General features: G+C 41.4%; 1 protein-coding gene across 1 annotated transcript in view; it reads right to left on the bottom strand.

Annotated features, from left to right (window-relative positions):
* LOC134804014 (adenylate cyclase type 6-like) overlaps nucleotides 1–19,069 on the bottom strand; it is a 391,384-nt gene that overhangs the window by 67,412 nt on the left and 304,903 nt on the right. Inside the window, exons 6-10 of the mRNA XM_063776869.1 lie at nucleotides 16,268–16,431; nucleotides 15,951–16,132; nucleotides 15,475–15,595; nucleotides 12,534–12,690; nucleotides 10,995–11,144 (exon numbers count right to left, since the gene is read on the bottom strand). Coding sequence (XP_063632939.1) covers nucleotides 10,995–11,144; nucleotides 12,534–12,690; nucleotides 15,475–15,595; nucleotides 15,951–16,132; nucleotides 16,268–16,431 — 774 coding nt within the window. The remainder of the gene's footprint in view (nucleotides 1–10,994; nucleotides 11,145–12,533; nucleotides 12,691–15,474; nucleotides 15,596–15,950; nucleotides 16,133–16,267; nucleotides 16,432–19,069) is intronic.

Below are 19,069 nucleotides of genomic sequence, written 5' to 3' on the forward strand. Positions count from 1 at the left end.
TCGAGTAGCGGAATTATCAGTACTGCTCAATAGCAGTATAGTAGCACTGTCAAGTGACAATAGATGTAGCACCGACCGGAAAGTCTTATGTTGTTGAGCATTAGACTGATGTATGGAGTGAGCACTCTTGTCTTACTATATTTCTCTATGATTAGGGGTACAGAGGGGCTACCGCGAAAACCGTAATTCGCAAATTGCGGGGATCTTTCTCTTTTACTCCAATGAAGGCGTAATTAGAGTGACAGAGAAAAATGCCCGCAATTTGCGAACTTCGATTTTCGCGGTTATAGCCCAGTTTAGCTGAACGAGGCAGGTAGTTTCCAAGTCTAACCTTGAATTCAGTCTACGTCTACCGGCAGTAGGCTTACCGACTAAACTCTGCATAATGTATGGCCTCGTGTTTCGTGTTTGAGTACGTTTCAATCCTAAGGTAAGGACGCATTCGGACTTCAACCTATATTGGTAAGAGCCAGGAAATTAAAAATATAAATACTACCGTCGCGCGGGTTCTTGTGTTTTATGTAATTAACTCTGGTAATATACTACCCTCGGCTATATGATTCCTATAAGGGTTCCGTTTTTTCCTTTTGACGTACGGAACCCTAAAAAAAGGCAATAAGTTGATTCCCATAAAGATTTCATGCTTCAATGTCTTCACATAACTGACAACGGTTAACTTTCTTAACCGCTTACGCTAATTGGGTATGTACACTATTTTCTGAAAACTCTCCAACAGTTAAGAACATTGAGTGTTCGGGAACTTTCGAAGTGGACACTAATATATACACAGATCGACCTAGTCCCACGGTAAGCTCAATAAGGCTTGTGTTGTGGATACTAGACGATGATATACATAATTATATAATATTACCTATATAGGTCCATAGAAAACATCCATAACTTAGAAACAAATATTTGTGATGAACACACAAATAAATGCCCTTACCAGGATTCGAATCCGGGACCTCCTGCTTCGTATAGGCAGAGTCACTACTCTCACTACCGACTATTAGGCTAGGAGGCCGTCAAAAGTATGTGTAAAGTATGTGTTCATAACATGAAAGTATAAAACTTGTAAAAAACCCCCACGCTATAAGTACACACTCTTTTATGTAAAAATTCCTTACTTCATTAGGGGAAAAAAGCTGATATTCTTTAAACTGCTGGAATGATTTCTATCAAACAAAGCTAAGAACCACCGCAACGAAACTCGCTTTCACTTTAAAGAAACCGTTTCGAAATCAGTCCATCCATTGGAGAGCTACGATGCCACAGACAGATACACAGACAGACGTCAAACATAAACACCTCTTTTTGCGTCGGGGGTTAAAAATACATCTTTTTGCGTAATACCTCCGCGTTCATACAGTGCACAAAGGCAAAACTGAAAACCACTTGAGCAACACTTTAACATTGCAAAGTCTGCTTTTCCATGGAAAGTACTTGTTAATTAAATTAAGGCCAGGAAAAGGAAACGCCAGGAAAATGGCTTTCCTAGGACCAATTTTCATGAATGTATTGCTTTTATTACATCTTGGCCATATTGTTTCTGCCGTTTATTTAATTTTATTGCTAGTTTTTTGGAGTTTATTGGAGTTTACCCCTTAAGAATCGATTTTCATATACATACATATTACATATAGGTACGCCTGTTTGAAATTCACGAAACTTCCACACGGCAGAGATTTCACGTTTACTTATTTTTAACCGACTTCAATTTCATAGAAGGAGGAGGTTCTGTATTCGGTTGTGGCTATTTTTTTTTTTTTTTTTTTTTTTTCTATGTACGTTCACCGATTACTCCGACATCCGTAGTCCGATTTGAGTAATTCTTTTTTTGTTTGAAAGGTGCTACCTCCGAGTTGGTCCCATTTTAATTTGGTTCTGTTCTGATGATGGGATCCATGAGGAATTGAGGGAACTCCTCAATTTTTAAAGGCACATGCATGGTGTTTTGGGCGTTTTCTTAAGCAACTCGAGCATTTTCTCCCGAAAACCACCAATTTGATGAAGTAGACCTGATGATGATGATTATTTTGATGATAATGATGATGATTTCTTTAAATGTAAGTATGTTCAGCGATTACTCCGGCACCTGTGATCCGATTTGAGTAATTCTTTTTTTGTTTGGAAGAAGTTACCTCCAAGGTGTTTCCGTATTATTTTTGGTTCTGGTCTGATGATGGAATCTATGAGGAATTGAGGGAACTCCTCAATTTTTAAAGGCACGTGTTAAGTGATTTCGGGGTTTTCTAAAGTAACTCGAGCATTTGCTTCCGAAAACCACCAATTTGATGTACTGCAACTGTAGCCTTACCACGAGTTTGACATTGACACATTCGCTAACGTCTTATGCATCTAGATGTAACTTTTTATGCATCTCGCTCACACTAAGGTTAGTACGAGCGAGATGCATAGGAAGCAAGTTACAAACATGCTAGCGAATATATCAATGTCAAACTCGTGGTAAGCTGGTAAGGCTACTGATCGGGGATTAGGGTTAGGAGTTAAGGGGTCAGGGATTAAGGGGTCGGGGAATGGCGGTTGAAGGGTTGCTGGTTCAGGATCGAGGGGTTCCTGGATCAGGGGTTGATGTGCTGTGAGGTTGAGTGATCGGGGGGCTGAGGGATTGGGTCAGTGGCGGGGCGGGCGGATGGATTTAGTTGACAGGAATTATAATTTCCTAGACGGACTCGAGAAAATTTCTGGTTCAGGGTCGAGGGGTTCCTGGATCAGGGGTTGATGCGCTGTGAGGTTGAGTGATCGGGGCGTTGAGGGATTGGGTCAGTGGCGGGGCGGAGGATGGATTTAGTGTAGTAGTGACAGGAATTATAATTTCCCAGACGGACTCGAGAAAATTCCAGATTAGGGGCTGTCCATACATTACGTCATCGTTTTTTGACGATTTTTGACCCCCCCCCCCCCCTAAAATCATCCAAAAATCATGCTTCGAATGACCCCGTTTCCTCCTACGACATGCTACCGTCTTCCGATGACCAGACCCCCCCCCCTAATTTGAAATGACGTTATTTATGAATAGCCCCTTACATATTTATTAAAGAAATAGGTACACGAATTTAGTGTTAAACATGATCTTGTTTTTCATTCATGCGTCACGCTCTTAACAATGCGTTAAAACTAAAAATGGAAAAATAAAAACTTTTTACAAAAAAAAGCAAACCGACTTCAAAAAGGATGAAATAAAATATTATCCTTTTTGAAGTCTATGCGTTACCAACTGATATGTTTGAAGTCGGTGCCAAGCCAAGTAGTAACAATACCAGTCAAAAATAATCAGCTTTATGGCTATAAATCCCATTAGAACTGTACTAATAACTATTACAAATGTGTAAGTAATTCTGTCTGCCTCTTTGTCGCCTTTTCATGGCTAAACAACTGAACCGCTTTAGGTGAAATTTGGCAAGAAGGTAAATTTCTTGAATTGTTTTATATTTTGACATGTAGTCCTCTGGATAAGGGACGGGAAATTACTCAGTCCCAATCTCACACTTGCGTGCTATAGACTGTTCGAGCATTAGTAAGAAATGCTTTTTAAAAAATACGACGGAAAAAAATGCATTGGATTTCCACTAATGTGCCGACAAACATGGTACAGACTGCGCCAAGAAGGTTTGATCGTGTGTTCTGAGGTGTGTTCTTAGATACAATCGACGTCAAAGACATGTTTGCACCTTACTCCTTTGTAATAAGGCGAAAAGTGTAAACATATTTTTAACGTCGACTGTACCTACAGAAAGTACGTTCATTGTCGTCGTGTAAGGCAATCCAACGTAGGTACATCCTTATCGAATCGCACCAAAATCATGGTATGCTTCAAAATTTGGCTTGGCACCGACTTCAAACATATCAGTTGGTAACGCATAGACTTCAAAAAGGATAATATTTTATTTCATCCTTTTTGAAGTCGGTTTGCTTTTTTTTGTAAAAAGTTTTTATCCACACTCCAATCAAGCACCATAAACTCTACACTGAACAAAATAGAGTTGAAATTCGCGCGTGCACTACATACATGGTGTCTAGAACAATGGAACTATAATTGCGGGGCGGCGGCAAACATAACAATGTTTGAGCACGGTGTATGGGTTCTGAATTGTTGAACACGTACGTAACCCTATCAAGTTATGAGGGATTATGTTAACCCTTTTCTAGGCATACGATTTATCGACGCGACAATAGAATTCCAACTTTAGTATTCTGATTTAAGGTTCAAATTAAATTGCACTTTCATGAGATGTGCATTCTCTTCAAATGAATCATCAAAGCTGGATATGTTTTTGGATTTTTTGGGATAACTGTAAATTGGTGCGGTCTGGAAAAGGGGGAACCCCAAGCTAGCGTTTCCCGAGCGTCGGGGTCTAGCTAACTTTATGGTTGCTGCTCGACGACTTTGGTGCAACTGCGTAGCGAGTCGCACCAAAGTCGTCGACTACTACTAGCGATACCATTTTCCATAGCGCTGAGTCGCTGGCCATAATAGCGCCGAAAAAAACGCTAACGTTAAAAGATGCTAGTGCAGGACTATATACACTCCACATCTACACTCCACAAATCAGCATGTGAGGTAAACGTACTAGTGCTCGACAACGACATGCTACTCTTAATGGCCAATATATGACACCCTGCTGTCACCTCTATTGACAATGACTTAAGCTTCAAGATGACATGTACTGGGACCGCGTTGATCACCAGTACGTTTACCTTATACCTTAAGACTTTAAGATACATGCCGATTTGTGGGTATTTTGATACGATTCTCTGTTAATTAAACTTTCTGTAGTCTATTTACATACGAATTTTCTACTCGTATAAAAATGTTTATCGGACATAGACATATAAGTACGTTAATGTTCAAGACATGCTTCATCTACTCGTAATTTGAGCATGTCGTTTTTAAAAGCTTTTATTTAATTTTGCCTTGTACCAAAAAAGAAAATTTTGGCAAAAACTTATACAGTTAGAGCGTAGCTGAGATTGTATGGATGCGTTTTTTTGACGACGGGTTAGTGTGACTCTTAATTCACGATAGTTTAAATTTATAATAGGTGTTTAAATATTTTTAATGAAGATATATTATAAACGTAAATATGCTTGAGTTTGAGTCTTTTAACATAAGTAGATACGCAATATTCCAGTGTTCAAGAATTCTTCATCGGAAGTTAGCCAAGAGTAACTTTAAATAAGTTTTAGCAAACAAAGTTTCGGCACAGTGGCTTAAACATTCAGTAAGGCAACTTGTGTTAACCGTAAATATATAAGGAACCTGCACCAAATGAAGCCTGTCTCTGGCGTTCTCTTGTGTCAGAGGCCAAGATCCTTTTTGGGTCACTGAGCCAGTGAAGGTAGGTAAGGTATATCTTGAACTGTCGCGGCGCACTCGTGTTAAGCCTACCTATCATAACATGGACGTTGCGTTCGCCGACGTCTTTAACAAGTTCGTACAGTGTAACTTACAACCTCCAAACATTTACGCTTTCGAACAACGTCGTAAAGCTCTATAAAAATCTTGTCACTTACGCTGTGCCCACTCCTCCCTTCGGGCAAACTCGGCTCGGCTATATAGTCTCCATACTCTCCATTTCCAACAAGCTTGGTGATTCAAATGGTATTTACGGTCGGTCGAAATATAAAAACTTGAAGCTGTAAAAGTTTTTCAAGATAAATTGTGTACGGAATAAAAGTTGCTTTTTAGGGTTCCGTACCCAAAGGGTAAAAACGGGTCCCTATTACTAAGACTCCACTGTCCGTATGTCTGTCCTTCTGTCTGTCCGTCCGTCTGTCGGTCACCAGGCTGTATCTCATGAGTCGTGATAGCTAGGCAGTTGAAATTTACCGTTATATGCCGCTATAACAACATACTTACAAACAGAATATAATAAATATTTAAGTGGGGCTCCCATACAAAAAACGTGATTTTTTGCCGTTTGTTGCGTAAAAGTACGGAACCCTTCGTGCGCGAATCCGACTCGCACTTGGCCGGTTTTTTCTTATGACATAAAAGTTCTTTGTATGTACACATATAATTTATAAGACTCAAATGTAACAATAGCAACACCTAGCTCCCGCTGGCGACCATTTGGAAACTATTCGCAAAAGTGTATTATGATGGTGCGAATAAGTTTGGAACTCTGAATAGACGTTGTTGAGGTTAGAAATTATGCTATTACTCATACACAAAAACATTTAGCCAAGTGCGAGCTAGACTGGCAAAAAAATCCCTACTCATACTAATATTATAAAATGCAAATTTAACTCTATATTAATCTCTTCACGCTTAGAGCCACCCCACACTAGCGTCTCCCGAGCGTCGCGTCTAGTCATGGCTGCTGCTCGACGCAGCGTTGGCGCAACTCCGCGGCGACGCCATTTTCCATATAGCGCTGACTAGACGCCGAAGTTCAAAAGGCGCTGTGTGGGTTGGCCCTTCGACCGCTGAACCGATTTAGATGAAATTTGGTACGGATATAGTTTGAGGCCCGCGGAAGAACAAAGGATTTACTTTAAAGACACTGGTCTGTCCCATTGGTTGACTGGTAGAGAATGCCTTAAGGCTATAAGTCCGCCATTTGTACCTTCATATATTGTGTAATAAAAATTAAAATCCATACTTCCATACTAATATTATAAAGGCGAAAGTGTGTCTGTCTGTCTGTCTGTTACCTCTTCACGCTTAAGCCGCTGAACCGATTTAGTTGAAATTTAGGTATACAGATAGTTTGAGTCCCGGGGAAGGACATAGGATAATTTTTATGAATCATCTCTGAAGAGAGTGCAAAGGAGGGTGGAATTGAAAGAGTTAATGAATTACCTAATAATTGAAGTAAACAATGCGCGAATTGAATGAATGCTATTAGCATTATCTAGCTTAGTTTAGCTGCTGTCACTAATTCCATGCAGACGAAGTCGCGGGCAAAAGCTAGTTAATAAATAAGGATTGATTTTAGACTTTCAATCAGCATCATCACACCACACAGTACACATGACGTGGTATACGCTAAAAATGTTTGATATTACACGTCAAACACGGTTTCCCCACATTCTATATATCCATCAACAGTTTCAACCTACATTGTTGTTATTAATAAACTTTGTTCTAATATTAATAATAAACTAAACACTGGTTTGTGTCCGTTAGCGGTTTTTATATTACACATACAACATATCTATCTATCTATCTATTACCAAAGAGAATAGAGTGTACCTATAGAGAGTTACGTCATGGTAAATTATGTATGCCACAGAACATTTACTGCCAAAAGATGGCAGACAGAAGATTAAAACTGTTAGAACGAAAGAATAAGGATCAAAGTCAAATGGCGTTCTAACAGTTTTAATATTCTGTCGAAAGATGGCAGTAAATTTACTGTGGCTACATAATTAACTTTGACAATCCGCCTATATTTCAAATTCTCTTTGGTATTACTTTTGGGAGTTCTACATTTTTTAAAAGGAATGTCATACACAAACACATGTACATTGGTCATTTGTCACTCCACACATCGGCTTACTTATTGCGCGCTTGCTTCCAGCTAGCCCCCTCGAGTGTAATGACCAACGTAGCACACTTGCATCATAATGTACTATTTTAAAATCACATATTCTGCGCGACCCTCGCTGCCACCAACAGCTTAATACAATCACGTAATGTTCAGTTAGCAAACTACAATTAAATTCACAAACACTGCAAAACGCTTTTGCGCCCGCGGCAGCCTTAAAACTCTGATCACTGAAAACTTGCCTCAAAGCGCACAAATGAAAAGCACCCGAGGCCTTTGCCTTCTAACTCACTTCTACACAAAAAACCTTATGGAAACCTTAGGTGAAAATAAATGCTGTTCGAACCCCTAGTGTTTATTTAATTCGATAGCGTGACGTTCGCGTTATGTCTATTTTTGTATGGAATTTTGAGCAGCGCGCCAAGCGGGACGTTTTAGAAACTCAAAATCCGATACAAAATGACACTTAACGCAAACGAGTACGTCACGTCACGCCATCGAATGAAATTGACACTAGGGGTACAGAACTACCGGCAGAAAGCCTGGTAGACTGGTAGTATTTTAAATGAAAATTGAATGCAAACGAGAGATTCGAGTCCCGGGCGAGGCAAGCGAGTTTTAGAAAATCTTTAAATGCAGTTTTGTTTCTTTTTAAAAATAAAAGAATGTCTCCTTTAAGTAAAATGAGCCAGCTTAAGGATTTAAGGTCGTTTCCCTCCAGGGCCCGACTTATCTTTCCACACTGTATAGAAAATGGCGTCGCTGCGTTGTTGCGCCAAAGTCGCGTCGAGCAGCAGCAGCACAGAGTTGACTACACGCCGGCGGTCGGGAGACGCTAGTCTGGGCTGGCCCTAAATATATCCTCGAGTCTTAAGGACCAATAGGGAATATTAGGCAAAGCTCTGTGTAGGTGGCACCTTTGTGGCAGATACAGTAAACAAACCACATTGACACATCACACGTCACGTCAATCACATGGCCTACCGCGAAACAAGAAAATCGAAATTTCGTTATCTAATCTCTCTATTACTCTTGCATATTCGAGCGATAAAGAGGCAGATAACTAAATTTCGATTTTCGCGTTTACCGGTAGGACCTTGTTAACAAACCGCCTTGATGCATCAATGTCATATTTCATTGTCTGTGAAAACTTTTCAAAAAACAGTTTAAGCCACAGTATGTATAAGTTAGTCTATGAATTTACTGAGTCGGTAGTGCTGCACTCTGGCGGCAGAACATTGCAGTAATATCCCCTATTCTGCCAAAGGAAATCTTTGGTTCACGAAAGCTACTATCTATTTTATTTATAGGTAGGTACTTAAGCGAGAGCAATTTCCTGAAATCGAAGCCGCCTAGTTTAGTTTACCTGGTATATTGCTGCGTTGAGGTTAGCCTAGCTGTCCTCTGGCTAGGGTTGGGTAGGACCCGAGTCAGTTTCAAGACTCGACTCAGTTTTTACCCGACTACGGCAACGCAAAAGGAGGGTTATGATTTTGACCGGTATGTTTGTGGGTATGTATGTATGTATGTATGTATGTATGTATGTTCATCTGTTCCCTCATAACTTCTAAAGTGCTCATTGAAATTTGACAAACGACGTGTCATTCGAATCGTCTTAATCGTCCGCTGGTTATAGGCTGGAGACGTCACCAAAAAATGAACACGGCGCCCTCTAGAGGTCATAAAGTCACGAACCAAAAAAATAAAAATAAGTAATGATGACGTGTTGTATATCATTTGAAAGAGCTCAATTAGCACATTTCAAATATATACATATTGTTAGCTTTTGCACCCGGCTTTGCTTGCATGCACCCGATAAAACATTATTCACTCTTATAATTAAGTCTATACTCGAGTTCTTTTCAACTTGATAGAGACCCGAGTCTTTTGTAGAGACTTGAGTCCATTTCAGAAAACACTCGATTTTTTTTATTTACAATTGTTTTTATAATTTGTGCAATAGGTACTTACCTACACAAATCATACAATACCGCCTAATTTCTTTACTGTTATTTAGCAAAAACCTATAAAACATTTCACGGAGTCTAAGGTTGACTCACGCTAGACCGGGCTGGGGCTTCCGGCGCTTGGTTTTTATGGAAAGCACCACGTCCGGCCCAGTCTATCGTGATTCATCCTTCATTCGGAGGCTCTAGTCCTTTTGAGTAGCTCTTCAAAACGACTGAACAAAGGACCTGACTCGGGACTTAAGACTCAGAAGTTTAGAGCAGAGTCTCGTTAAAACGAGCCGAGGTCTTCAAATTCATACTCAAAGGACTCGAGTTCCTACCAACACTAGTGCTGTTTGAGCTTTGCTTCGTAAACCTGTGTGAAATACGGGGCCCGCACAACCCGTAGCTTTAACTGGATATTCTGAAGCCTAGTTTATACCGGCTGTGGCCTGTAACACGAGCAAATAATTAAAACATAGATTGTACTCCTCAAACGGTGACACTTTTGTTCAACAACATATAAAAATTATGAAGTTTTTAGACTCCCTATTTTTCATACAAAATAAATATTATCTTCAATGGACGCCATCGCCACGTCATAATATCATTGTGATTGACGTTGCTTGTCACGCCTTAAACATAACAAAATTCGCAATACATTGCGTCTTAGAATAAACTTTAAAGTGTATTAAAAATCAAACCACAAGTTATTTTTAAAAGTTGCTGAACAATGTTGGTCATGGTATGAGGAGTTACAGCCTACAGTTAAATTTTTTGCTCGTATTACAGGCCACATCCGGTAGATACATCAAGAAAATAAGTAACCTTGTAAACATCGAGAAAAAAATAAAAAGTGTACACTCACATACAAAGATACAAACCCATTTATTATAAGTATTAATAAGATATTACTAGTAAGGATAAAGTTCAAGCCTATCATTTGACTTATAATCTATTGTCCATAGAGATAGAGTCGATAATCCGTTGAACCTTCAAGATACGACTAACGACTTTCGGCCCGATACTACGTCAATGAATAGATCTAGAAACGATATGGATTAGATAATTGTCAGTGTCAAATGTGGCGTTTCTTAAAACAAAAACGTCACTTTTTGACACTGACACATCTAATCCATATCGTTTCTAGATCTATTAATTGACGTATCTTAAAGTTTTGAAAAGGGCAGTTTATACGTGGTAATTTTCATGCATCACGATATACTTTAATTATTGCTTTGTATTCCTAAGTATGCTGTGAAGTGGATTGGCAAAAACGAAAAAATAAAATAAAAAGATATTCACATTGCCTGGTTTAAGGAGTCGCTGCCAGCTAGCGTGGGTGACACAGTGAGCCATGAGCCACAGTACCTGCTGTTGGTTCTCTCGTTGGGTCACTAGGCGCGTCTCGACACAGTCCCCTGTGTACAAGAAGGCGCGTCGTTGCGCCAGCTCTCATGGTTGGTGCGTCATCATACCAGCAACGTTGCCAGCTAGTGTGGATAATGCGTCACACAGTGAGCCACAGTACCTGCTGCTGGTTCTCTCGTTGGGTCACCAAGCGCGCCTCGACGCAGTCTCTGGTCTCCAAGAAGGCGCGTCGCTGCGCCAGCTCTCGTGGTTGGTGGGTCATCACACCGGCAACGTTGCACGCCGTCAGCACGATCAGGTTGCAGTACATCTGTTAAAACAAACGTGTGTTAACAATCAATGATTTAGTGTTTTATTTTTCTCTCTTCGCTACGAGACCATCCGCTGACACGTCTATCAGAACAATAAACAATCGACTCCGGTGGAACAATCAACATGCCACATGGCTGCTATCTCGTGATCCAAGTCTAGTTACTTTTTTATTAGTATGAGCATAGGAGCGCGTGCAAACTATTTTGGATACTTAAGTAGTCCGCTTTTCCACTTCTGCTGACTGTACCCAAAAAACTGTCAGCACGCCGGCCACGATCGCCTTGAGGAGGCGGACGCCAGGTAATTGGCTACACACCTGCAGGTCGCTGTCGCGGGTCAGTTACAGGTTACCAGCTAGGTCGACGGCAAGACTCCGGTCACGCTCGCCTCGTGTCGGACTGGCAACGTCGCGTACGTCAGTAGTTGGCTACACACCTGCAAGTCGCTGTCGCGGGCCAGGTACAGGTTACCAGCTAGGTCGACGGCAAGACTCCGGTCACGCTCGCCTCGTGTCGGACTGGCAACGTCGCGTACGTCAGTAGTTGGCTACACACCTGCAAGTCGCTGTCGCGGGCCAGGTACAGGTTACCAGCTAGGTCGACGGCAAGACTCCGGTCACGCTCGCCTCGTGTCGGACTGGCAACGTCGCGTACGTCAGTAGTTGGCTACACACCTGCAAGTCGCTGTCGCGGGCCAGGTACAGGTTACCAGCTAGGTCGACGGCAAGACTCCGGTCACGCTCGCCTCGTGTCGGACTGGCAACGTCGCGTACGTCAGTAGTTGGCTACACACCTGCAAGTCGCTGTCGCGGGCCAGGTACAGGTTACCAGCTAGGTCGACGGCAAGACTCCGGTCACGCTCGCCTCGTGTCGGACTGGCAACGTCGCGTACGTCAGTAGTTGGCTACACACCTGCAAGTCGCTGTCGCGGGCCAGGTACAGGTTGCCAGCTAGGTTAACGGCAAGACTCCGGTCACGCTCACCTCGTGTCGGACTGGCAACGTCGCGTACGTCAGTAGTTGGCTACACACCTGCAAGTCGCTGTCGCGGGCCAGGTACAGGTTGCCAGCTAGGTTAACGGCAAGACTCCGGTCACGCTCGCCTCGTGTCGGACTGGCAACGTCGCGTACGTCAGTAGTTGGCTACACACCTGCAAGTCGCTGTCGCGGGCCAGGTACAGGTTACCAGCTAGGTCGACGGCAAGACTCCGGTCACGCTCACCTCGTGTCGGACTGGCAACGTCGCGTACGTCAGTAGTTGGCTACACACCTGCAAGTCGCTGTCGCGGGCCAGGTACAGGTTACCAGCTACGTCGACGGCAAGACTTCGGTCACGCTCGCCTCGTGTCGGACTGGCAACGTCGCGTACGCCAGTAGTTGGTTACACACCTGCAAGTCGCTGTCGCGGGCCAGGTACAGGTTACCAGCTAGGTTGACGGCCGCCAGCAGGACTCCAGCCACGCTAGCCTCGTGCAGGCGGACTGGCAACGTCGCGTACGTCAGGTAGGTGAAGAGCACGCAGGCGCCGGCGCCGATGCTCATTGACCTGTGGGCAATAGTTGTTTTAGATTTTTTCGATTAATAGTAGTTTATGTGTCTGTTACATAATGCCTAATTATGTATAATGTAGTTATTTTTAATTATAAGCTCTCCATGATGTGTACAGGAAGAGCATGTTACAACCGCCATTGCTGCATTTGATCAACTGTTTGCATTTGACATTTCATTTCAATTAAAACGTCATTTGACTGATAAGTACCTACCTACTAGAAAAGAGGTCAAATTTAATTGCTTTATTTTTTTTAGAAAGTCATTAATATCGATATATTAACAGTAATACTATGCAGCAATGATGACATTACCACAGATAAAAAATTGTTCTAACAAAATATTTTCCACCAGAGATAATATGTGAGAATGCGTAGCGAGGGATGTGTTTGTTAAGAACCAATATAATCACTTCATTTGTTGTCCGCGCTCAGCATGTAGTGATTCTATTGGTTCTTAACAAACACATCCCTCGCTCCTCCTCGCACATCTCTGGTGGAAATATCTCTGGTACAGCCTTCTCCACCTTGCTGGGCCACCTTTTAAAGATACGGAGCTATCGCGGTCATGATCTAAATTGGTACTGTATGTAATTTTGAGTAATACGCTACATACAGATGTAGTGCATAATTGTTTTCCATCTTATTGTCTCGGAATCGTTCGTATTTGTCATGCTACTTCAGTAAACCTCAGTACTTTTTGTACCGAGACTGACTGAAATAGCAAGACACGTTCGGGCGTTGCCGTGAAAATACGATGGAATATATGCACTACATCTCTGTAATGACAATTTGTCCACAAATGTTCGGCTAAGGTATTTATCTGCAGGTCAACTTTCAGGTTACGCAACCAACTTCGCCCCATTACCGTCCGCGCGATTAAACTTAACTACACTTTGGGTAGTTAGTTTGGGAGTTTTGGGACAAACTGTCATGTAGGTAGGTACTCGAAATTAGCAGCTCATTAAGAATAACTCATGCTAGACCCGGCCAGGGCCGCGTCGAGGCGTTGGACATGTCATTTTACGTGTATACATAGTTACGCGATTTTTGTAAATAAAAAAGTCAAATCAGGTAGTTGAAGGGCCCGCCAAATCTGTAATTTTGACTTTCGTGCTTGGTAGAAAGAGACAAAATTTTACTAAGTTTTACGAATAAGGGTGTAAACGTAGTACGGAAATCGTTTTACAGTCACAATGACAGATAGGGATAAACGTTTATTAATGGTTTGTTAGAGGTGACAGAAGTTTATGTAGATAACGACATTAATGTCTATACAAAATAATTCCCCAAAATCATAAAACCTAATAGTTATGCCCTCGAATTTATTAACGCTAATCATGTTAGACTTAAAACCAGTCAACTTTTCCTAATACCATTAAGCAAGTTTCAAATTCCGCATTCGAATCTGATTTACCCTTTGAAAGCGAAGTTTTGATTACGTTCTAAAACGACTTATAATCGTAGCTAGCGTACCGTCGTCCACTCTGTTAATTTGACCAAAATTAAATCTTATTAACGAAGGCATAAAGTCCACCGATGGTTAGTTAAGGTTAAGACTTGTACGGCACATAAAACTTTTCGTGTGGTGTGGGGAGAGTTGCGATTTTAAAAAGTCCTATAATTGGTAGCAGATGTATGGCGCTTAAGACTTTTGGTAAGTACGGCTTACGGCCTTTAGTTTGAGGAGAGCAGCGATTCGAAAGAGTCCTATGATAGTAGAGGGTGTATGGCGCTTAAGACCTTTCGATTAATTGGGATGGGTGGCGATGACGAAGTTTTGTGGAGTAGCGTTGACAGCGTGTTTAGTTGCGGGCAGTGTCCACTGGAACGTTTTGAGGGCCTTTGTACGAGGATTTTTCTAGAAAATCATTCCTGCTATTGTTTGTTGACTTTTAATCAAGGAAATGGGTTTATTTGACAGAAAAACAGTGTTACCTGACGTACGATGTGCCAACGATAGCTAACACAATCAGTAGGAAGGTCATACGATATTTAAGTTTATCAGTTAGGTTTCGTTCATTAGCATCATCAGGGAAAGATAGCTCTTAGTATCAGGGAAAGAGTGTTTATCTGACACAAAAGGCGCCGTCGACAAGGACGATACGAGATGGTCAGCAGAAAGGAGGTAGAATAAGGGAAACTGTATACCTGACGCAAGAGGTGCCGACGACAGCCAGCTCAATCAGTAGGAAGGTCGCAAGGACGATACGAGATGGTCAGCAGAAAGGAGGTAGAATAAGGGAAACTGTATACCTGACGCAAGAGGTGCCGACGACAGCCAGCTCAATCAGTAGGAAGGTCGCAGGGACGATACGAGATGGTCAGCAGAAAGGAGGTAGAATAAGAGAAACTGTATACCTGACGCAAGAGGTGCCGACGACAGCCAGCTCAATCAGTAGGAAGGTCGCAAGGACGATACGAGATGGTCAGCAGAAAGGAGGTAGAATAAGGGAAACTGTATACCTGACGCAAGAGGTGCCGACGACAGCCAGCTCAATCAGTAGGAAGGTCGCAAGGACGATACGAGATGGTCAGCAGAAAGGAGGTAGAATAAGGGAAACTGTTTACCTGACGCAAGAGGTGCCGACGACAGCCAGCTCAATCAGTAGGAAGGTCGCAAGGACGACACGAGATGGTCAGCAGAAATGAGGTAGAATAAGGGAAACTGTTTACCTGACGCAAGAGGTGCCGACGACAGCCAGCTCAATCAGTAGGAAGGTCGCAAGGACGACATACGAGATGGTCAGCAGAAATGAGGTAGAATAAGGGAAACTGTTTACCTGACGCAAGAGGTGCCGACGACAGCCAGCTCAATCAGTAGGAAGGTCGCAAGGACGACATACGAGATGGTCAATAGGTAGATCTCGTTTATTGCGGGCCGGCTTAGGCAGAGCAGCAGGCCTGTGGACAAATATTAAACATTTACTCCCTTGTTCATACAACTCTACGGGCTTGATTTAGTTAAATTATTTTTATTCCTTTCTTACAAATACGTTAGACCAGTGATGCGTTTATGAATAACGACATTGGTACCTATAGGTATAGACTATTCAGAAATAGCTCTAGACCAAGCTAACTCTGCGTATATACTTTGCAGAGATAGTGTCGAAGTGACTCCTTAAACGTCAAATTTCTATCTGTATGCGTAAACGAGAGCGGCGACGCCGAGCACGCCGACGTTGGCGGCGTGCGCGTTGCGCTGGTATTCGTAGTGCAGTCGGCGGGGGGCGCTAGTGGCGCTAACATGTACACTTACACGCGTAGACGAGAGCGGCTACGCCGAGCACGCCGACGTTGGCGGCGTGCGCGTTGCGCTGGTATTCATAGTGCAGTCGGCGTAACGCACTGGTAGTGTTGGCGCCGTATGGCTCCGTCGTCGTCCTGAGGTTCGAGTCGTAGTAGAGGAGGTCCAAGTCTGCTATCAACGTAGTGTAACTGCTGAAGGAAAAATATAAGGTTAATATTGGAGACGAAATTCGAAAATGTGGGGCATAATGAGGGGCGATTGGATTGGCGCCATGGACACGTCCAACAGGCCCAGGAGTGTCATGTTGACTTTTAACCCAAGTTTACCTGTCAGCTAAAGCCAGCTCCTCAGCGAGCTGTTCTTGCGCCAGCAGCAACCCTCGGATGTGGCACAGCATCAGCGCCATGGACACGGCCAGCAGCAGGCCCAGGAGGTGCGTCATGTTGGTTTGGTTCATGCGGAGGAAGTAGCGTTGGTACAGCATCTCCACCTGACGACAAAGAAAATGGTTAACCCTTTGAACACCAATGATGTCAGCCACACTACGCCGGCGGCTACAGCTTAATGGTTAAGGTTATGGATGGATGGTTAAAGAGATCATCAAAAAACCTAGAATGATAGGGTTAGACCAAGAAAAGTCTGTAGCGATTTTGATAGCCCACGAAGTGACAGTGTTATATTAAACGCCAAACTTCTATGAAACTATGACGTATAAATAACACTTGCACTGCGTGGGCTATCAAAATCGCTGCAGACTTTTCTTGGTCTTACTCTATCCTATATTAAATAAATGGTTTTGATGTCATTTTGGCGTTTTTACTCGGCTCTTTTGAAGGACCTACTTTTTTAGTACGCTTTACTCGTTCGCATCTTTCCTGTAGACACCTCAAAGTAAAGGGAATCTATTAGGGCTTGCATTCCGGAATGTCGAAATTCCGGAATCTCGGACAAATTTTCCGATATTGATACAACTTAATATCGAAAATTCCGGAATTGGATTTAAGTACTTTTTTTTAGGTTTTATTACGTTTATTATTGAAAATTGTTAAGAAATTACACTATACTGGTGTTTTTTGTTGTTATTAAGTGCCTCTTAGTCATTCAGTGAACTATAGTATAGGTACATTTACCTTTTCCGTGAGACAATAATAGACTCATAAAAAAAAAAACAAAGCGATTTACTTGCTTAGAATAGTCAGAATAGTCTGAATCCTACATAAGCGAATTTTAAGAATTGAAATTTAAAAATATTTGGACTTATTACCTTCGATTCAGAGAGGTTTTCTCTATCAACGATTTCGGATCCTGTAGAAGCACATAATATATGATATTCTGAATCATAATTAGAAACTAGGAAGGAAAAAGCCAAACTTAGACCTTCAACTTCTTAAACAACACCACTACCTACTAGGTTAGGAAGGGTAGGAAGCTATTATATTTAACTATTTTATAAAATTATGCATCAAATGGTTTGCTAGCAACTATAGTTTCCCCAAATAAATACCCCGTATCATAGGAGTGAATAAAAGTAAAGGTGGGTAAATAACAGGTGAAAAAAACGGACTTCAAATTAAATTTCTCTTTAATAAACGTAAAGTATCAGAATTTCACATATTTGTTGTTACTAAAAAATCGAATAAAAGTATGATAAACCCTAATTCCGGAACCAGTTCCGGAATTCCGCAATTGGAATCCAATATCGAAAATCTGTTCCGGAATTGGAAACCATCCGATATTGCAAGCCCTAGAATCTATAGCTAATTTTTACGCAACACATAAGTACTTACACACTTGTTTTCAATACTTACTTGACTTGAGACTCAAAAAAGAAACACGTGATATATATATATCACTATGTAATATTTGTATGTTAACTTATTTTGTTTTGTACACACAGGAGTGACCTTTTTCTGAAATATGGTCGAACCAATAGGTACCCCACATCCTGTGCTTTCCTATCTCAACAATATATGTACTATTATTTCCTTGGCTTTTCATGCATTTCCTAAAACAATCGAACCAAAACAAGTGGTGACAAAGGAAATAAACATTTCCTACTAATCAATCAACACACCGAAAAGTCAAATATCAATAACCTACTGTTTCCCTTATAACAATTCCGGACCGAGTCTTCTAACCCCAACAAAAATACACCCTAAACACATACTCATAAAGTCCAAAACAGGTTAAACGCAAACACTCAAATTGTGGTTCAGAAAACAAAAGACATAATATGAGCCTTATAAACTTATACATTCTTACAACCTTAGGATTCTACAGACATTTTCTTTCTAGAAAATATCAAAATTACGTAGTAAAACAAAAAACGACCATGAGCTAAGGATAATAGGGGTGATTTTTGATCGGTCACGATCCCATTTTTTCACAGCGTAATAGAAAGTATCAGTGTCAGATAAAATAAGACTGTGTGCTAAAAGAATAGAGTCTTTATTAATTTGTGTGTTTATACTATAAGCTTGTGTTTGAGGAAGAAATTGTTTGTTAAGTGAAATTCGTCTTTGTGTAAATGGGGTAAGGTTGTTATTTAAATGGGATTATGTGGTAATATGGTTATATGTCTGGATAGGGTACCGAAGATGATGGAATAGGCAAAATTCCTTTTAATAAAAGGGGCTGTGGCCAGATGTATAAGTTTTATAACGCTGTGATTGATTTTATTTTACCTAGCAGGTATAAACAATGTTTCTGTTTTGTCAGAAATGTAAGTCTTCCGTTTGTAAGCAAAATAAAATATTAAATAATATAATTTACATTTTGTATTTTAATAAAAATGGGACCAATCTGGAACTACATAGGTAGGTAATCAATTCTCAAATGACTCAGGTCATGGAACATACCTACATAAATACATAAGTACCTACATATAAAAAACGTTCGAATGATAACCTTCATTCTTTTTTCTCTATGGTATTAAATAAAATAAGTTTCTATTGAAACCAATAAAATTTCAAACGAGAATATTAAGAACAAAATCCTTCATAAAATTAAGGTAATATTGACGTGAAACTTGGGGGTAAATTAAGGACCCCTGGGAAATCAGGGCGCTTACCCTTAGCGGGGTTAAACGGGTATGGACAGGGCCAAGGCCAGATTTAAACGCACGTTAA

Source organism: Cydia splendana, chromosome Z (genome assembly GCF_910591565.1).
Source record: "Cydia splendana chromosome Z, ilCydSple1.2, whole genome shotgun sequence".
NCBI classification, from domain to species: domain Eukaryota; kingdom Metazoa; phylum Arthropoda; class Insecta; order Lepidoptera; family Tortricidae; genus Cydia; species Cydia splendana.